This window comes from Crinia signifera, chromosome 19, assembly GCF_055691185.1.
Source record: "Crinia signifera chromosome 19, ASM5569118v1, whole genome shotgun sequence".
Classification (NCBI taxonomy): domain Eukaryota; kingdom Metazoa; phylum Chordata; class Amphibia; order Anura; family Myobatrachidae; genus Crinia; species Crinia signifera.
In genome coordinates, this window is record NC_139226.1 from 3,809,567 (window position 1) to 3,829,551 (window position 19,985).

Consider the following 19,985-nt stretch of genomic DNA (forward strand, 5'->3'; position numbering starts at 1 on the left):
CAGCATACATCAGCCCCGCAAAAATATGTCACCCCGCAGCCATAGATCAAAACCACAGCACTATGTCACCCCTCAACCATACATCAACACCGCAGCAATGTGTCACCCTGCAGCCATACATCAACATCGCAGCACTATGGCACCCTGCAGCCATACATCAACACCGTAGCAATGTGTCACCCGCAGCCATACAATAACACTGCAACACTGTGTCACCCTGCAGCCATACATACCACCACAGCAATGTGTCACCCTGTAGCCATACATCAGCCCCGCAATAATGTGTCACCCCGCCGCCATACATCAGCCCCGCAATAATGTGTCATCCGCCGCCATACATCAGCACCGCAATAATGTGTCACCCCGTAGCCAAACATCAACCCCGCAACAATGTGTCACCCCGTAGCCATACATCAGCCCCGCAACAATGTGTCATCCCGCAGCCATACATCAACACCGCAGCCATACATCAACACCACAGCAATGTGTCACACTGCAGCCACACATCAACCCCTCAACAATGTGTCACCCCGCAGCAATACATCAACACTGCAGCCGTGTCACACCGCAGCCATAAATCAACAACGCAGTAATGTGTCACCCCGCAGCCATACATCAACACTGCAGTACTGTCACCCCGCAGCCATACATCAACACTGCAGTACTGTCACCCCGCAGCCATACATCAACACTGCAGTACTGTCACCCCGCAGCCATACATCAATACCACAGCCACACGTCACCACGCAGCCATACATTAACACAGCAGCAATGTGTCACCCTGCAGCCATACGTCACCACAAAGCAATGTTTCACACCACAGCCATACAATCCACAGCAATGTGCCACCCCCCAGCCATTCAGCGACACTGCAGCCATACATCACCACGCAGCAATGTGTCACACCGCAGCCATACATCAATACCGAATAAATGTGTCACACCACAGCCATACGTCACATGGCAGCAATGTGTCACCCCGAAGCAAGAAGTCAACCCGCAGCCATACATCAACAACAAAGTAATGTGTCGCCCCACAGCCGTACATCAACAACGAAGCAATGTGTCACACCGCAGCCATACATCAACGCTGATGCAATGTGTCACCCCACAGCAATGTGTCGCCCTGCAGCCATACATCAACACCGCAGCAATGTGTCACCCCGCAGCAGCAATGTGTCACCCCGCAGCAGCAATGTGTCACCCCGCAGCAGCAATGTGTCCCCTTTGTAATAACGTACCATCTCCGATGTAATAACGTAGCAGCACCTACACCCACTGCCACAGATCCTCCCCTAATTAATAATGTAGTAGCGCCTACACGCACCTGGTTGAACTTCTTGTCACAGTGGGGGCACTTGTGTTCCTTGTTCGTATCGTGGGTCTCCAGATGACGCATCTTGGAGGTGGGGTCAGAGAAGGGGCGGTTGCAGTACTCACACAGGTATGGCTTCTCTCCGCTATGGACTAGTTGGTGCCTCTTGAGGTTGCCCGATGTGGTGAAGTGTTTGGCGCAGACCTTGCAGTAGTAATTCGGCTCTCCGGTGTGCCGCTTCTTGTGCAGGTTCAGCAGACTGACCAGACGGTAACTCTTTCCACAGTCGTCACAGCCGTGAGGCTTCAGAGGGCTGCGGAGGGAGAACTATGAGCGACCTCAGATAACGTTTATATCTAGCTATAATATCCCTGGTATACTGACCTGTGCGTCTTCTCGTGCGCTTTACAGGCGGCGGGGTCAGAGAACGCCTTGTCACACTCCTGGCAGTGGTACGGCTTCTCCCCGGTGTGTATACGGATGTGCCGCGTGTAGTTCCCCGTGTGCGTGAACTCCTTATTACAGTACTGCAAAAAGAAGATCCGTCATACATGACAGGTCACTGGGGTGGGGGGGGTGTCAGTCACTGTACATGTACGGGGGGGGGGTACATGTATACGGGGGGTGGTCACTGTACATGTATACGGGGGGTGGTCACTGTACATGTATACGGGGGGTGGTCACTGTACATGTATACGGGGGGTGGTCACTGTACATGTATACGGGGGGTGGTCACTGTACATGTATACGGGGGGTGTCAGTCACTGTACATGTATATGGGGGGTGGTCACTGTACATGTATACGGGGGTGGTCACTGTACATGTATACGGGGGGTGGTACATGTATACGGGGGGTGGTCACTGTACATGTATATGGGGGTTGGTCACTGTACATGTATACGGGGGGTGGTCACTGTACATGTATACGGGGGGTGTCAGTCACTGTACATGTACGGGGGGGGGGGTACATGTATACGGGGGGTGGTCACTGTACATGTATACGGGGGGTGGTCACTGTACATGTATACGGGGGGTGGTCACTGTACATGTATATGGGGGTTGGTCACTGTACATGTATACGGGTGGGTGGTCACTGTACATGTATACGGGGGGTGGTCACTGTACATGTATACGGGGGGTGTCAGTCACTGTACATGTATATGGGGGGTGGTCACTGTACATGTATACGGGGGTGGTCACTGTACATGTATACGGGGGGTGGTACATGTATACGGGGGGTGGTCACTGTACATGTATACGGGGGTGGTCACTGTACATGTATACGGGGGGTGGTACATGTATATGGGGGGTGGTCACTGTACATGTATACGGGGGGTGGTCACTGTACATGTATACGGGGGTGGTCACTGTACATGTATACGGGGGGTGGTCACTGTACATGTATACGGGGGGTGGTCACTGTACATGTATACGGGGGGGGTCACTGTACATGTATACGGGGGGTGTCAGTCACTGTACATGTATATGGGGGGTCACTGTACATGTATACGGGGGGTGGTCACTGTACATGTATACGGGGGGTGGTCACTGTACATGTATACGGGGGGTGTCAGTCACTGTACATATATACGGGGGGTGTCAGTCACTGTACATGTATACGGGGGGTGGTCACTGTACATATATACGGGGGGGTGTCAGTCACTGTACATGTATACGGGGGGTGGTCACTGTACATGTACGGGGGGGGGGGTCACTGTACATGTATACGGGGGGTGGTCACTGTACATGTATACGGGGGGTGGTCACTGTACATGTACGGGGGGGTGGTCACTGTACATGTATACGGGTGGTGGTCACTGTACATGTATACGGGTGGTGGTCACTGTACATGTATACGGGGGGGGTGGTCACTATACATGTATACGGGGGTGGTCACTGTACATGTATATGGGAGGGTCACTGTACACGTATATGGGGGGGTCACTGTACTACCATGGGGGGGTCACTGTACATGTAACATGGGGGTCGCTGTACATGTAATATGGTGGTCACTGTACATGTAACATGGGGGGGTCACTGTACTACCAGGGGGGGGTCACTGTACATGTAATATGGTGGTCACTGTACATGTATATGGGGGGGGGGTCACAGAAACACAGAATGTGACGGCAGATAAGAACCACTTGGCCCATCTAGTCTGCCCCTTTTTTAAACATGTTACCTCAAACCATATTCGATCCTTATTTCTGTGTAAGGATATCAATATGCCTATCCCAAGCATGTGTACATTGTACTACTGTATTTGCGTCTACCACCTCTGTTGGGAGGCTATTCCACTTATCTACTACTCTTTCTGTGAAAAAAATTCTTCCTCACATTTCCCCTGAATCTTCCTCCCTCTAGTGTCAGTGCATGTCCTCGTGTTCTGCTGCTCCTCTTCCTGTGAAGAATGTCTCCCACCTGTACCTTCCTCCCTCTAGTGTCAGTGCATGTCCTCGTGTTCTGTTGCTCCTCTTTCTGTGAAGAATGTCTCCCACCTGTACATTCCTCCCTCTAGTGTCAGTGCATGTCCTCGTGTTCTGCTGCTCCTCTTCCTGTGACTAATGTCTCCCACCTGTACCTTCCTCCCTCTAGTGTCAGTGCATGTCCTCGTGTTCTGTTGCTCCTCTTCCTGTGACTAATGTCTCCCACCTGGACCTTCCTCCCTCTAGTGTCAGTGCATGTCCTCGTGTTCTGCTGCTCCTCTTCCTGTGAAGAATGTCTCCCACCTGTACCTTCCTCCCTCTAGTGTCAGTGCATGTCCTCGTGTTCTGCTGCTCCTCTTCCTGTGAAGAATGTCTCCCACCTGTACCTTCCTCCCCCTAGTGTCAGTGCATGTCCTCGTGTTCTGCTGCTCCTCTTCCTGTGAAGAATGTCTCCCACCTGTACCTTCCTCCCCCTCTAGTGTCAGTGCATGTCCTCGTGTTCTGTTGCTCCTCTTTCTGTGAAGAATGTCTCCCACCTGTACATTCCTCCCTCTAGTGTCAGTGCATGTCCTCGTGTTCTGCTGCTCCTCTTCCTGTGACTAATGTCTCCCACCTGTACCTTCCTCCCTCTAGTGTCAGTGCATGTCCTCGTGTTCTGTTGCTCCTCTTCCTGTGACTAATGTCTCCCACCTGTACCTTCCTCCCTCTAGTGTCAGTGCATGTCTTCGTGTTCTGTTGCTCCTCTTCCTGTGAAGAATGTCTCCCACCTGTACCTTGTTAAAACCCTTGATATATGTGAAAGTTTCTATCATGTCCCCCCTTTCCCTTCTCTGCACTAAAGTATACATACTAAGATCTTTTAGTCTTTCCTGGTACGTTTTGTGATGTAGGCCATGCACCATTTTAGTTGCCCTTCTTTGCACAGTCTATAAAGGGCTTTTGTACTTACCGTAAATCCTTTTTTCTGAGTCCACAGGTGTCACTGGAGTTACACTGGGGAATAGAAGGCGGCCACAGGGAGCATGGGCACTTTAAATATAAAATTAGTGTGGCCAACCCCTCCCCTCTCAGGCAGTTCTAAAGATTGTGCCCGGAAGGGAGCAGGAAGATAAAACACACTTCCGAAGAGGAGGTTAAACACCACATAACATCATTCAATACATAAGTATAGAAGAAAACATAGGTAGAGAAGAACAGTGAGAAAACACTGCAAAAAAACACATACAGTCAACAGACCATGTAACATAAAAACATACAGTAATAAACCGTAACAGGGAAAACTAAAAGGTAAGAACCCTGAAAGGTAACCTGCCCTAGGGCTAGGTAGAGAACAGGGCTGAGGCGGGCGTCCAGTGACACCTGTGGACTCGGAGAAAAGGATTTATGGTAAGTACAAAATCCCTCTTTCTCCTTCATCCACTAGGTGTCACTGGAGTTACACTGGGGACGTCCCAGAGCTTCCCAAATGGCCGGGAGAGCTCTGAGAACCCCATAGTACTGTGCGGCCAAACAATGAAGCAGGAGCCGCAAAGGTCTCAAACCTGTAAAACCTAACAAAGGTTCTACTGCCCGACCAGGTAGCAGCTCGGTAGGGTTGCTGGAGGGAGACACCTCAGGCAGCCGCCCAAGAGGGACCCACCGATCTGGTTGAATGCGCTGTTATGCCAGCAGGAGGAGTCTGAGAAGAGGTGACATAGGCCTGATGAATGGTCAGCCGAATCCACCTAGAAAGTGTTTGTTTAGATGCTGGCCACCCACGACGTAATGGGTTGTAGGTGACAAACAGAGCATTAAACTTTCTAAAGGGGGCTGTGCGAGACACATAGATGCGCAGAGCCCTGACCACATCCAGTGATCTTGCTTCCGGCGAGTCCTCGGTGAATGCTGGAACCACAATGGGTTGGTTCAAGTGAAAGGTAGATACTACCTTAGTTAGAAAGGACAGACTAGTGCGGAGTTCCGCTCTGTCAGAATGGAACTGAAGGAAGGGGGAACGACAAGAGAGAGCCCCCAGTTCAGATACCTGTCTGGCAGAGGCCAGTGCCAGTAAAAGGACCACCTTCCACGTCAGACAATGGAGGTCCACCTCCTCCAAAGGCTCAAACACTGAAGTTTGTAAGAACTGGAGAACCAAGTCAAGGTCCCAGGGAGCTGTTGGAGGTCGAATGGTGGTTGCAAATGCAGCACTCCCTGAAAGAAAGTCTGCACTTCAGGAAGAAAAGCCAGTTTCTTTTGGAAAAAGATGGAGAGAGCTGAGACCTGCACCTTCAGGGTATTCAGCCTCAGCCCCGAACTCAGTCCTTCCTGTAGAAAAAGGAGGAGTCTTGCCTTTTTAAACAGGGTCCTGGCAACTCCACGCCGCTCACACCAAACCACATAGGAACGCCAAATAGTAGGTATCACCGCTCTAGGAATACCAGCATGCCTCAGGATAAACCTTTCAGCAGCCACGCCGTCAAATGAAGAAGACTTAAATGTGGGAAGATGAAGGGTCCCTGGCTGAGAAGGTCACCCTGAAGAGGCAGGGGCCACGGCTCGTCTATCAGCAGTGCTGTCAGATTGGTGTACCAAGACTGACGTGGCTCCTTCTATCCGGATGCGTTGAAGAACTCGAGGTATCAATGGGAATGGCGGAAAGAGGTACACAAACTGGAAGGGCCAAGGAGCGACCAGTGCGTCCACTCCTGCTTGTGGGTCTCACGTCCGAGCAAAGTACCTGGGGAGTTGAAAGTTGTGTCGGGATGCCATCAGGTCCACCTGAGGACAGCCCCACCGATGGATCAACCTCTGAAAAATCTGAGGGTGTAAGCACCATTCTCTCTGATGCGCAACTGCGGGTGCCTCCCTGCTTGTTGATGTACGCCACGGCCGTGGAGTTGTCGGACTGGACGCAGGTGACCTTGCCCTGAAGGAGACGTTTTTCATGGAGAAGGACATAATAGACTGCTCTCAGTTCCAGAATGTTGATCGAGAGGAGATTCTCCTGTTGTGTCCATAACCCCTGGAACTGATGTTCCAAGGTGACTGCTTCCCAACCCTGGAGGCTGGCGTCCATGGTGAGGAGGGTCCAATCCCAAACCTTTTTCCTTGCTGGAGGTTGGTGGTGTTGAGGACAGACGAGCTTGAGGGGATAGGCTCAACATCTGTTGTAGGTGAAGGTGAGATCCCAACCACTGAAGGAGAAATGACAGCTGAAATGGGCGAGAGTGGAAACGCCCATACTGTATGGCCTCAAAAGGGGAGACCATCTTCCCCAGGAGCCTGGTACAAAGGTGAACGGACACCTGTCTGCGAGCAGAACAAGCCTGACCAAGGCCTGTAAGGATTGGATCTTGTCGGATGGTAAAAACACTTTCATCTGGACTGTGTCCAGGATCATCTCTAGAAACAAAAAACACTGAGCTGGTTGACGCTGCCACTTTTCGAAGTTGAGGATCCACCCATGGGATATCAGGGTTCTCTGAGAGAGAAGAATGTTCTCCAGCAGGGTCTCCCGAGAAAGACTCTTCAGCAGAAGGTCGTCCAGATAAGGGATGATTGTCACACCTTGAGTGTGGAGAACCTCCATCATCAATCATCACCGCCATAACCTTGGTGAAAAGCCGAGGTGCTGAAGAGATCAGTGATGATCCTTCACTGCAAACCAAAGGAATGCTTGGTGAGGGGGCCAGATGGGGATGTGTAGGAATGCATCCTTGATATCGATAGATACCAGGAACTGTTCCAACCCCTCCATTTTGAATTTGACCACCTGCAAGTATGGGTTCAAATCCTTTCACTTTAGAATGGGGTGTACCCAGCCATCTGGCTTTGGCATGAGAAAAAGACTGGAGTAGTAGCCCTGGGTACGCTGTGCTGCAGGGACCAGAACCACCACTCCTGTGTTTCTCGATTTGACAATGGCTGCCAATAACAGTTGCCCCTTCTCTGGAGGAACTGGCAGCACTGTCTTGAAGAACCTGTTTGGAGGAGATAAACGGAAATTAATCTTGTAGCCTAGAGCCACAAGATCCCTTACCCATGAGTCCTGACAGGGCTGGAGCCAGATGTGAATGAAGTTCTTTAGTCAAACTCCCACCCTGGGGTCCCCCAGATGGGATGGAAGACCATCATGGGACGGAAGACCATCATGCTGTGGGCCTGGTGGTCTTGGGGTCCAGTGTGGTTGTAGAGGCGCCTCTGCCGCGACCTCTTGAACCTCGGTGTGAGGGTGCACCACCTCTGGAATGACCCTTAAACCTGTTTGAGGGGCAAGAGGACCGAAAGGAAGGAACCTGTGTGGTCCTGCGAGAAGGAGACGGTGCTGCCGAAGGGAGGAAGTGAGACTTACCTCCTGTCGCCTGGGATATCCATTTATCCAGCTAGGGGCCGAACAGGACCTCCCCATTGAAGGCCAAGGCCTCCACTGCTCTTTTAGATTCGGTGTCCGCCTGCCATTGGCGCAGCCAAAGGGCTCTACGAGCAGATATAGATAGCGCAGAAATTCTAGCCACAACTATACAGATGTCCGAGGGCGCCTCCATCAGAAATGTTGAGGCTTTCTGAATCTGCTCAGACAGCTGAATGACAGTAGCACGGTCCGAACCCTTATGTATCTCAGTTGAGATTTGTGAGCCCACACACCTATTGCCTTATTTACCCAGCATCCGCCCTGTGCCGGACGCTGTAACACCCCAGCGGCTGAATAAATATTTTTCAAGGTTAACTCCAACTTGTTAGAGATGTCCTTAAGGGTGGTGGCTTAGGGACCCGCTGCCCGCCCCACTGCTCCCCCTGATGAGGATCACCGCCCGCTCCCTGCTCCCCGACATGTGATAAATCACAGGAGAATTGGGTCCGACTTGTCCCAAGGACAAGTCGGCCTAATGTATGGGGGCCTTAAGCGTGACATGACATCTGTGATCTGTGTAGCACAGAAAAGGGGGTCCACTGGGGTCTGTGTCAGACGGGGATTGTCAGTGAATTTATCACAGTCCCAATCCACTCTGAGGAAGGTGTAAATTTAGTATTGGACTTTTTACAAGCAATCCTCTTGGAGCTTCCCGCTGCCATTATTACAAATATAAGGCACACAGACAAGTCTACAGACTGCCACACACCCAAGGGAGAGGAGGTATAGAAACACCACATAGAAACACTGGATGGGAGAGATGGGAGAGTAGGTATAGAAGAACCAGATAGAAACACTGGATGGGAGAGATGGGAGAGGAGGTATAGAAGAACCAGATAGAAACACTGGATGGGAGAGATGGGAGAGGAGGTATAGAAGATCCAGATAGAAACACTGGATGGGAGAGATGGGAGAGTAGGTATAGAAGATCCAGATAGAAACACTGGATGGGAGAGATGGGAGAGGAGGTATAGAAGAACCAGAGAGAAACACTGGATGGGAGAGATGGGAGAGTAGGTATAGAAGATCCAGATAGAAACACTGGATGGGAGAGATGGGAGAGGAGGTATAGAAGAACCAGATAGAAACACTGGATGGGAGAGGAGGTATAGAAGAACCAGATAGAAACACTGGATGGGAGAGTAGGTATAGAAGATCCAGATAGAAACACTGGATGGGAGAGATGGGAGAGGAGGTATAGAAGAACCAGATAGAAACACTGGATGGGAGAGATGGGAGAGGAGGTATAGAAGAACCAGAGAGAAACACTGGATGGGAGAGATGGGAGAGATGGGAGAGTAGGTATAGAAGATCCAGATAGAAACACTGGATGGGAGAGATGGGAGAGGAGGTATAGAAGAACCAGAGAGAAACACTGGATGGGAGAGATGGGAGAGTAGGTATAGAAGATCCAGATAGAAACACTGGATGGGAGAGGAGGTATAGAAGAACCAGATAGAAACACTGGATGGGAGAGATGGGAGAGGAGGTATAGAAGATCCAGATAGAAACACTGGATGGGAGAGACGGGAGAGGAGGTATAGAAGAACCAGATAGAAACACTGGATGGGAGAGATGGGAGAGGAGGTATAGAAGAACCAGATAGAAACACTGGATGGGAGAGATGGGAGAGGAGGTATAGAAGAACCAGATAGAAACACTGGATGGGAGAGATGGGAGAGGAGGTATAGAAGAACCAGATAGAAACACTGGATGGGAGAGATGGGAGAGGAGGTATAGAAGAACCAGATAGAAACACTGGATGGGAGAGACGGGAGAGTAGGTATAGAAGAACCAGAGAGAAACACTGGATGGGAGAGATGGGAGAGTAGGTATAGAAGAACCAGATAGAAACACTGGATGGGAGAGATGGGAGAGGAGGTATAGAAGAACCAGAGAGAAACACTGGATGGGAGAGATGGGAGAGTAGGTATAGAAGATCCAGATAGAAACACTGGATGGGAGAGGAGGTATAGAAGAACCAGATAGAAACACTGGATGGGAGAGATGGGAGAGTAGGTATAGAAGATCCAGATAGAAACACTGGATGGGAGAGATGGGAGAGTAGGTATAGAAGATCCAGATAGAAACACTGGATGGGAGAGATGGGAGAGGAGGTATAGAAGAACCAGATAGAAACACTGGATGGGAGAGATGGGAGAGGAGGTATAGAAGAACCAGATAGAAACACTGGATGGGAGAGATGGGAGAGGAGGTATAGAAGAACCAGATAGAAACACTGGATGGGAGAGACGGGAGAGGAGGTATAGAAGAACCAGATAGAAACACTGGATGGGAGAGATGGGAGAGGAGGTATAGAAGAACCAGATAGAAACACTGGATGGGAGAGATGGGAGAGTAGGTATAGAAGATCCAGATAGAAACACTGGATGGGAGAGATGGGAGAGGAGGTATAGAAGAACCAGATAGAAACACTGGATGGGAGAGATGGGAGAGGAGGTATAGAAGATCCAGATAGAAACACTGGATGGGAGAGATGGGAGAGGAGGTATAGAAGAACCAGATAGAAACACTGGATGGGAGAGATGGGAGAGGAGGTATAGAAGAACCAGAGAGAAACACTGGATGGGAGAGATGGGAGAGTAGGTATAGAAGATCCAGATAGAAACACTGGATGGGAGAGATGGGAGAGGAGGTATAGAAGAACCAGAGAGAAACACTGGATGGGAGAGATGGGAGAGTAGGTATAGAAGATCCAGATAGAAACACTGGATGGGAGAGGAGGTATAGAAGAACCAGATAGAAACACTGGATGGGAGAGATGGGAGAGGAGGTATAGAAGATCCAGATAGAAACACTGGATGGGAGAGACGGGAGAGGAGGTATAGAAGAACCAGATAGAAACACTGGATGGGAGAGATGGGAGAGGAGGTATAGAAGAACCAGATAGAAACACTGGATGGGAGAGATGGGAGAGTAGGTATAGAAGAACCAGATAGAAACACTGGATGGGAGAGATGGGAGAGGAGGTATAGAAGAACCAGATAGAAACACTGGATGGGAGAGACGGGAGAGTAGGTATAGAAGAACCAGAGAGAAACACTGGATGGGAGAGATGGGAGAGTAGGTATAGAAGAACCAGATAGAAACACTGGATGGGAGAGATGGGAGAGGAGGTATAGAAGAACCAGAGAGAAACACTGGATGGGAGAGTAGGTATAGAAGATCCAGATAGAAACACTGGATGGGAGAGGAGGTATAGAAGAACCAGATAGAAACACTGGATGGGAGAGATGGGAGAGGAGGTATAGAAGAACCAGATAGAAACACTGGATGGGAGAGATGGGAGAGGAGGTATAGAAGAACCAGATAGAAACACTGGATGGGAGAGACGGGAGAGGAGGTATAGAAGAACCAGATAGAAACACTGGATGGGAGAGATGGGAGAGTAGGTATAGAAGATCCAGATAGAAACACTGGATGGGAGAGATGGGAGAGGAGGTATAGAAGAACCAGATAGAAACACTGGATGGGAGAGATGGGAGAGGAGGTATAGAAGAACCAGATAGAAACACTGGATGGGAGAGATGGGAGAGGAGGTATAGAAGAACCAGATAGAAACACTGGATGGGAGAGACAGTGAAAGAGAGAAGCTGCCACAGGGTCTAAACAGCGCTATGGTATATATATAGCAGGACGGTCACCAGGAGAGTAGGGATGTTGTAACTTGCAGCCTTGGGAGAGCGTGCAAGGATAACACAGAGTCTCCAGCAGCGCCAAGTACAAAGAAAATGGCTGCCGCCTGCACCCTATAACACTGGGGATAGTCGGGGCAGCTGGGAGCACCGCGCGGTAACTCCAACCCCCGCCCGACAGCTCCTTCTCCTCTACTTTAGCCGCCTTTTAGGTGCCCTGACCTCCGCTGCTAACAGTGAGGCAGGGAATACTCACAGAGCCGCAGCACTGCCGTCGGCGGTGTGACTGGGGGAGGATCGCGGCGCCCGTTTCATCTCCAGAGACGGTGGTCTCTGCCGCCAGGGAGCCAGGCGCAAACCGCAACAGCAGCTGGCTCCCTCCGGCAGGCTTCCCACGTAGCAGACAGATCAGTGGCGTAAGTTCGTTCAATTCGCCCGGAGGCAAGATAAAAGTGCCCCCCCCCCCTTCATAGAAAAAGAGAGAGCGAGAGAGATTGACTTACACTCAAACGCTGCCGCATCTCCCTGCCGCCTGCTTGCTTCAGTGACAGACAGTCACACTCGCACACTGGCTGTGTGGAGTGTACTGTCTGCCGCCCGACTCCTGGCTCTGTCTTCATCGCTAGGTGACAGAGGAGCAGCGACACGGGCGGGCTGCGCACATGGCTACGGGGGGGGGAGCAACCAAAACACAGGGGAGGGGAGGCGACCGCACGCCTGCACAGCTCACCACTACTAATAAGAAAACGGGAGCGCCTGCCCGCCCACTGACCCGCACTGCTACATAACAGCCGCACCGTAGTATGAGTAAGATAAGTGCGGCAGGCGGCAGCGGCACTAAGCGGAACAACGGAGGCAATGGAGCCAGTGCCCCCCTGTAAGCCTGGCGCCCGGCGGCAGATGACTCCATTGCCTCCGGGAGTTCCGCCACTGAGACAGATAGTAGCAGCAACTATCTGCCTGTCCTCATTGTAAAAACTCTCTGCTTTATCTATAATTATCAAAAAGCCCAGGAGTGAGCACAAGTGTGACCTGCTCCCTTGCGGGCACAATCTAAGACTGAGAGGGGACGTAGAAGGGGAGGAGTTGGCCACAATAATTTTTATATTTAAAGTGCCCATGCTCCCTGTGGTCGCCTTCTATTCCCCACTGTTACTCCAGTGACACCTAGTGGATGAAAGGGAAAATTCCTCCAGAACTGAACACAATACTCTAGGTGAGGTCGTACCAATGACCTATACAGTGGCATTATTACTTCTTTCTTTCTACTGCTGATACCTCTCCCTATGCAACCAAGCATCTGACTTGCCTTCTTCATTGCTTTGTTACATTGCCTACCTGCCTTTAAGTCCCCTGAAATAGTGACCCCTAGATCCCTCTCTTCCTCAGTAGTTTCCATTCTAGTGCCATTTATACTATATTTAGTCTTTGGATTTCTGAGACCCAAGTGCATGATTTTTCATTTTTTGGCATTAAACTGTAGTTACCATGCTCTTGTCCATTCCTCTAATCTACCTAGATCCTCAATCATTTGTTTTACCCCTCCTGGTGTGTCTACCCTGTTACATACCTTTGTGTCAGCTGCAAAAAGGCACATTTTACCCTCAATTCCATTTGCAATATCACCAATAAAGATATTAAAAAGCACCGGTCCAAGTACAGATCCCTGGGGTGCTCCACTTGTAACCTTTCCCTCCTGTAACTGTACTCTGTTTACTACAACTCTCTGTTTTCTGTATTGCAACCAAAATCTTATCCATTCAACTATCTTAGAATGTGGGACACAATCAGTCCTGTATATACACCCTACACCACCCCATGGACTGTCCTGTATATACACCCCACACCACGGACTGTCCTGTATATACACCCCACACCTCCCCACAGACTGTCCTGTATATACACCCCACACCACCCCATGGACTGTCCTGTATATACACCCTACACCACCCCATGGACTGTCCTGTATATACACCCCACACCTCCCCACAGACTGTCCTGTATATACACCCCACACCACCCCATGGACTGTCCTGTATATACACCCCACACCACCCCATGGACAGTCCTGTATATACACCCCACACCACCCCATGGACTGTCCTGTATATATACACCCCACACCGCCCCATGGACTGTCCTGTATATACACCCCACACCGCCCCATGAACTGTCCTGTATATACACCCCACAGCACCCCAAGGACAGTCCTGTATATACACCCCACACCACCCCATGGACAGTCCTGTATATACACCCCACACCGCCCCATGGACAGTCCTGTATATACACCCCACACCGCCCCATGGACAGTCCTGTATATACACCCCACACCGCCCCATGGACTGTCCTGTATATACACCCCACATCACCCCATGGACTGTCCTGTATAACACCCCACACCACCCCATGGACTGTCCTGTATATACACCCCACACCGCCCCATGGACTGTCCTGTATATACACCCCACACCACCCCATGGACTGTCCTGTATATACACCCCACACCACCCCATGGACTGTCCTGTATATACACCCCACACCACCCCATGGACTGTCCTGTATATACACCCCACACCACCCCATGGACTGTCCTGTATATACACCCCACACCGCCCCATGGACTGTCCTGTATATACACCCCCCCATGAACTGTCCTGTATATACACCCCACACCACCCAATGGACTGTCCCGTATAACACCCCACATCACCCCATGGACTGTCCTGTATATACACCCCACACCGCCCCATGGACAGTCCTGTATATACACCCCACACCACCCCAAGGACAGTCCTGTATACACCCCACACCACCCCATGGACTGTCCTGTATATACACCCCACACCACCCCATGGACTGTCCTGTATATACACCCCACACCACCCCATGGACTTTCCTGTATATACACCCCACACCACCCCATGGACTGTCCTGTATATACACCCCACACCACCCCATGGACTGTCCTGTATATACACCCCACACCACCCAATGGACTGTCCCGTATAACACCCCACATCACCCCATGGACTGTCCTGTATATACACCCCACACCGCCCCATGGACAGTCCTGTATATACACCCCACAGCACCCCAAGGACAGTCCTGTATACACCCCACACCACCCCATGGACTGTCCTGTATATACACCCCACACCACCCCATGGACTGTCCTGTATATACACCCCACACCACCCCATGGACTGTCCTGTATATACACCCCACACCACCCAATGGACTGTCCCGTATAACACCCCACATCACCCCATGGACTGTCCTGTATATACACCCCACACCGCCCCATGGACAGTCCTGTATATACACCCCACAGCACCCCAAGGACAGTCCTGTATACACCCCACACCACCCCATGGACTGTCCTGTATATACACCCCACACCACCCCATGGACTGTCCTGTATATACACCCCACACCACCCCATGGACTTTCCTGTATATACACCCCACACCACCCCATGGACTGTCCTGTATATACACCCCACACCACCCCATGGACTGTCCTGTATATACACCCCACACCACCCAATGGACTGTCCCGTATAACACCCCACATCACCCCATGGACTGTCCTGTATATACACCCCACACCGCCCCATGGACAGTCCTGTATATACACCCCACAGCACCCCAAGGACAGTCCTGTATACACCCCACACCGCCCCATGGACAGTCCTGTATATACACCCCACACACGCCCCATGGACAGTCCTGTATATACACCCCACACACGCCCCATGGACTGTCCTGTGTATATACACCCCACACCGCCCCATGGACAGTCCTGTATATACACCCCACACCACCCCATGGACTGTCCTGTATATACACCCCACACACGCCCCATGGACAGTCCTGTATATACACCCCACACCGCCCCATGGACAGTCCTGTATATACACCCCACACCGCCCCATGGACAGTCCTGTATATACACCCCACACCGCCCCATGGACAGTCCTGTATACACCCCACACCACCCCATGGACTGTCCTGTATATACACCCCACACACGCCCCATGGACAGTCCTGTATATACACCCCACACCGCCCCATGGACTGTCCTGTGTATATACACCCCACACCGCCCCATGGACTGTCCTGTATATATACTCCACACCGCCCCATGGACTGTCCTGTATATATACTCCACACCACCCCATGGACTGTCCTGTATATACACCCCACACCGCCCCATGGACTGTCCTGTATATACACCCCACACCGCCCCATGGACTGTCCTGTATATACACCCCACACACGCCCCATGGACAGTCGTGTATATACACCCCACACCACCCCATGGACTGTCCTGTATATACACCCCACACCACCCCATGGACTGTCCTGTATATACACCCCACACCGCCCCATGGACAGTCCTGTATATACACCCCACACCGCCCCATGGACAGTCCTGTATATACACCCCACACCGCCCCATGGACTGTCCGGTATATACACCCCATACCACCCCATGGACTGTCCTGTATATACACCCCACACCGCCCCATGGACTGTCCTGTATATACACCCCATACCACCCCATGGACTGTCCTGTATATACACCCCACACCGCCCCATGGACAGTCCTGTATATACACCCCACACCACCCCATGGACTGTCCTGTATATATACACCCCACACCACCCCATGGACTGTCCTGTATATACACCCCACACCACCCCATGGACAGTCCTATATATACACCCCACACCGCCCCATGGACAGTCCTGTATATACACCCCACACCGCCCCATGGACAGTCCTGTATATACACCCCACACCGCCCCATGGATAGTCCTGTATACACCCCACACCGCCCCATGAACTGTCCTGTATATACACCCCACACCACCCCATGGACTGTCCTGTATATACACCCCACACCACCCCATGGACAGTCCTGTATATACACCCCACACCACCCCATGGACTGTCCTGTATATACACCCCACACCGCCACATGGACAGTCCTGTATATACACCCCACAACACCCCATGGACTGTCCTGTATATACACCCCACACCGCCCCATGGACAGCCCTGTATATACACCCCCCCCATGAACTGTCCTGTATATACACCCCGCACCACCCCATGGACAGTCCTGTATATACACCCACCACCCCATAGACTGTCCTGTATATACACCCCACACCGCCCCATGGACAGTCCTGTATATACACCCCACACCACCCCATAGACTGTCCTGTATATACACCCCACACCGCCCCATGGACAGTCCTGTATATACACCCCACACCGCCCCATGGACGGTCCTGTATATACACCCCACACCACCCCATGGACTGTCCTGTATATACACCCCATACCACCCCATGGACAGTCCTGTATATACACCCCACACCGCCCCATGGACTGTCCTGTATACACCCCACACCGCCCCATGGACAGTCCTGTATACACCCCACACCACCCCATGGACTGTCCTGTATACACCCCACACCGCCCCATGGACAGTCCAGTATACACCCCACACCGCCCCATGGACAGTCCTGTATACACCCCACACCACCCCATGGACAGCCCTGTATACACCCCACACCGGTCTCTCCCCCTACTCTGGATAGATATTGGAGCACACACACAGGAGGACAATGTCCCCGGGAGCTTACCTCACACACATGGGTGTTGGCGCTGTACTGACGGGACTCTGTGCGATCAGCATAATTCATGGTGGAGGAACGCAGCTGCCGCAGGGCTCCGGAGGCATCCTGGGTGGAGTTATCCGTAGATACATTTTCATCCACAGAGTCTTCATTCTCCATCCTGGCCTCACTGATGGTCTCCTCGTTTTCCTGGTCATTCTCATGTTCTGGTGCACACAAGTCCTCGTCGTCCTGTTCTGTTAGCTGATCAGCGATCTGCTCCGCAGAATCCACGCTGACCGCCTCCTGCGTCGGCTCGCTGGATGACATCTGCTCCTTGCCCTGTGGCTCTGTCACTTGTTTACCCTCATTATTTTGCTGAGAAGTCGGGGACCAGGCTGCTGAACTCAATACATCGCCCGGCCTCGTCTGTCTATTCTCAGTATCTGTGACTGGTAAAGAGAAGACAGATTGGTGATGTGTAAGGGATCATGCCTTTAGGCTAAGCATAGGCCTGTTAGTGACCAATCATCTCCCAGTTCCATATGATTCCCAATCCTGTATGTGAACATACTAATCTTATCACCTCTCAGCCTCCGTTTCTCCAGTGATAACATTCAGCCTGGTATAACCTATCTTTGTATTCTAGTGATTCAAGACTTTTTACTAGTTTAGTCGCCCTTCTCTGTACCTGTTCCAGGGGCGGATTGGCCCCCCTGGGAAACTGGGCCATTTTCCGGTGGGCCGGTCCGAATTTGGCCGCTGTCCCCTCTGACTGGGCAGCTGCTGTCCCCCCTGACTGGGCACAACTCCTGGCTGCCCACAGATAATATGGACGCCGCAGGTCGCTCATTGGCGACGTCACTATGTCCCCCAGGAACAGTCACTGAGCAGCTTATGGCCGCGGCAACGCGGTAGTGTGGCACAAAGCCTGGTAAGTATTCGCCCCCTCGGGCGGCTGCCACCAGCATTCCCCCCCCCCCAGGGCAAACGTGGGCATGGCAGGGGGCTGGAGGGCGCCAGGCCCCGCCCACTTCCGCTTTGGGCCCAGCAACAGGGCCCCCCGGCTGACACCTGGATTAAATTTTCTTACTCAATTTCGTGTCGTCCGTAAATATTGCAATTTTTCTCACAATGTCACTTCCATTAATGAATATATTAAACAAGGTGGGTCCCAATATTGAACCTTGCAGGACTCCATTTGGACCTTACCCCAGCTGGAATGTATGCCATTTACCACCACTCTCTGTCCCCAATTGTGCAACCAGTTTTTAATACAATTGCAAATGTTATCTCCTAGCCCTTAATTACCTAGTTTCATTAATAACCTTTTATGAGGCACCTTGTCAAAGCTTTAGTGAAATCAAGCAGTATTACATCAACAGATTTCCCTAAGTCCAGCCCCCTACTGACTTCCTCATAGAAGCTAAATAAATTAGTCTGACATGATCTATTTTTGACGAACCCATGCTGAGCCTTACATATCGCCTTCTCCGGTTCTAAGAAATATTGGATACTATCTCTTATTATTCCTTGTAATATTTTCCCCACAATGGATGTATGGCTGACTGGTCTATAATTTTCAGGGTTAGTTTTGCTACCTTTCTTCCATACTGGCACTACGTTAGCTATGCGCCAGTCCCTTGGTACCGTCCCCTAGATTATTGATTCCCCGAATATAATGGTAGTGCTATGACAGAACTCAATTCTTTTAGTATCCTCGGGTGTATTTCGTCCAGGCCAGAAGATTTGTTACTATTTAGGTTCTGTAATGTATATTTGACTATTTCCTCACTCAAACATACAGTTTGGGAGCCATCAAAAGCCGAGCATTTAATCTGTGGAGATTCTCCCCTTGTAAATACAGAAGCAAAATATTCATTGAATAAATCCGCTTTGTCTTTTCCTTTTCCCTCCTTTTTTAGCTATTTCAAATTTGACTTTGCTGTTAAGCCACATAGGTTTCCTTTTGACATGTGTTCTTTTATTTACCCTAGAAATACATTTATCAGTGCCCTCCAGCAGTAATTTTTTTTAAAGTTTGCCACCTTTTAGTAGTATCCATACCTTCCAGTTTATATACTTCAAGGACTCCTCAAACTTACCAACGTTTGCTTTTCTGAAATTTAAGGACCTAGTTGCTCCAATATAATTATCCTTGTTAAAATGTAAATCAAATGTGATCATATTGTGATCAGTGTTCCCCAATGTCTCCCTTATGGTTATGTTAGTAAGAATGTCCCTGTTGTTGCTTATCAAGAGATCCAGGATATTGTTATTTCTGGTTGGACGTATCAATAAATGAATACAAGTGCATTAACAATTCGGTGCTTTTGTGCAAATCAACTGCAATTCTGTACATATAACGTATAACGAGACCCAATGACTGCGGCTCACCTCCATCTGTGGCCGTTGGCATTGGTTCCGGTAAGGGATGGGTCTCTGGCTCCTTTCCTTCCACCTCTTGGGGCACTTGGTTGCTGACAATGCCGCCTTACACAGAAAGCAGGAGATTATTAATGTGCATGATATTGGAGGAAATTATATAAGGCTCAGTTTGAGATAC

General features: G+C 50.7%; 1 protein-coding gene across 1 annotated transcript in view; it reads right to left on the reverse strand.

The window, feature by feature from the left end:
* ZBTB17 (zinc finger and BTB domain containing 17) overlaps nt 1–19,985 on the reverse strand; it is a 50,866-nt gene that overhangs the window by 13,621 nt on the left and 17,260 nt on the right. Inside the window, exons 5-8 of the mRNA XM_083161825.1 lie at nt 19,817–19,912; nt 17,447–17,871; nt 1,699–1,841; nt 1,327–1,627 (exon numbers count right to left, since the gene is read on the reverse strand). Of these exons, the coding sequence (XP_083017951.1) occupies nt 1,327–1,627; nt 1,699–1,841; nt 17,447–17,871; nt 19,817–19,912 (965 nt within the window). The remainder of the gene's footprint in view (nt 1–1,326; nt 1,628–1,698; nt 1,842–17,446; nt 17,872–19,816; nt 19,913–19,985) is intronic.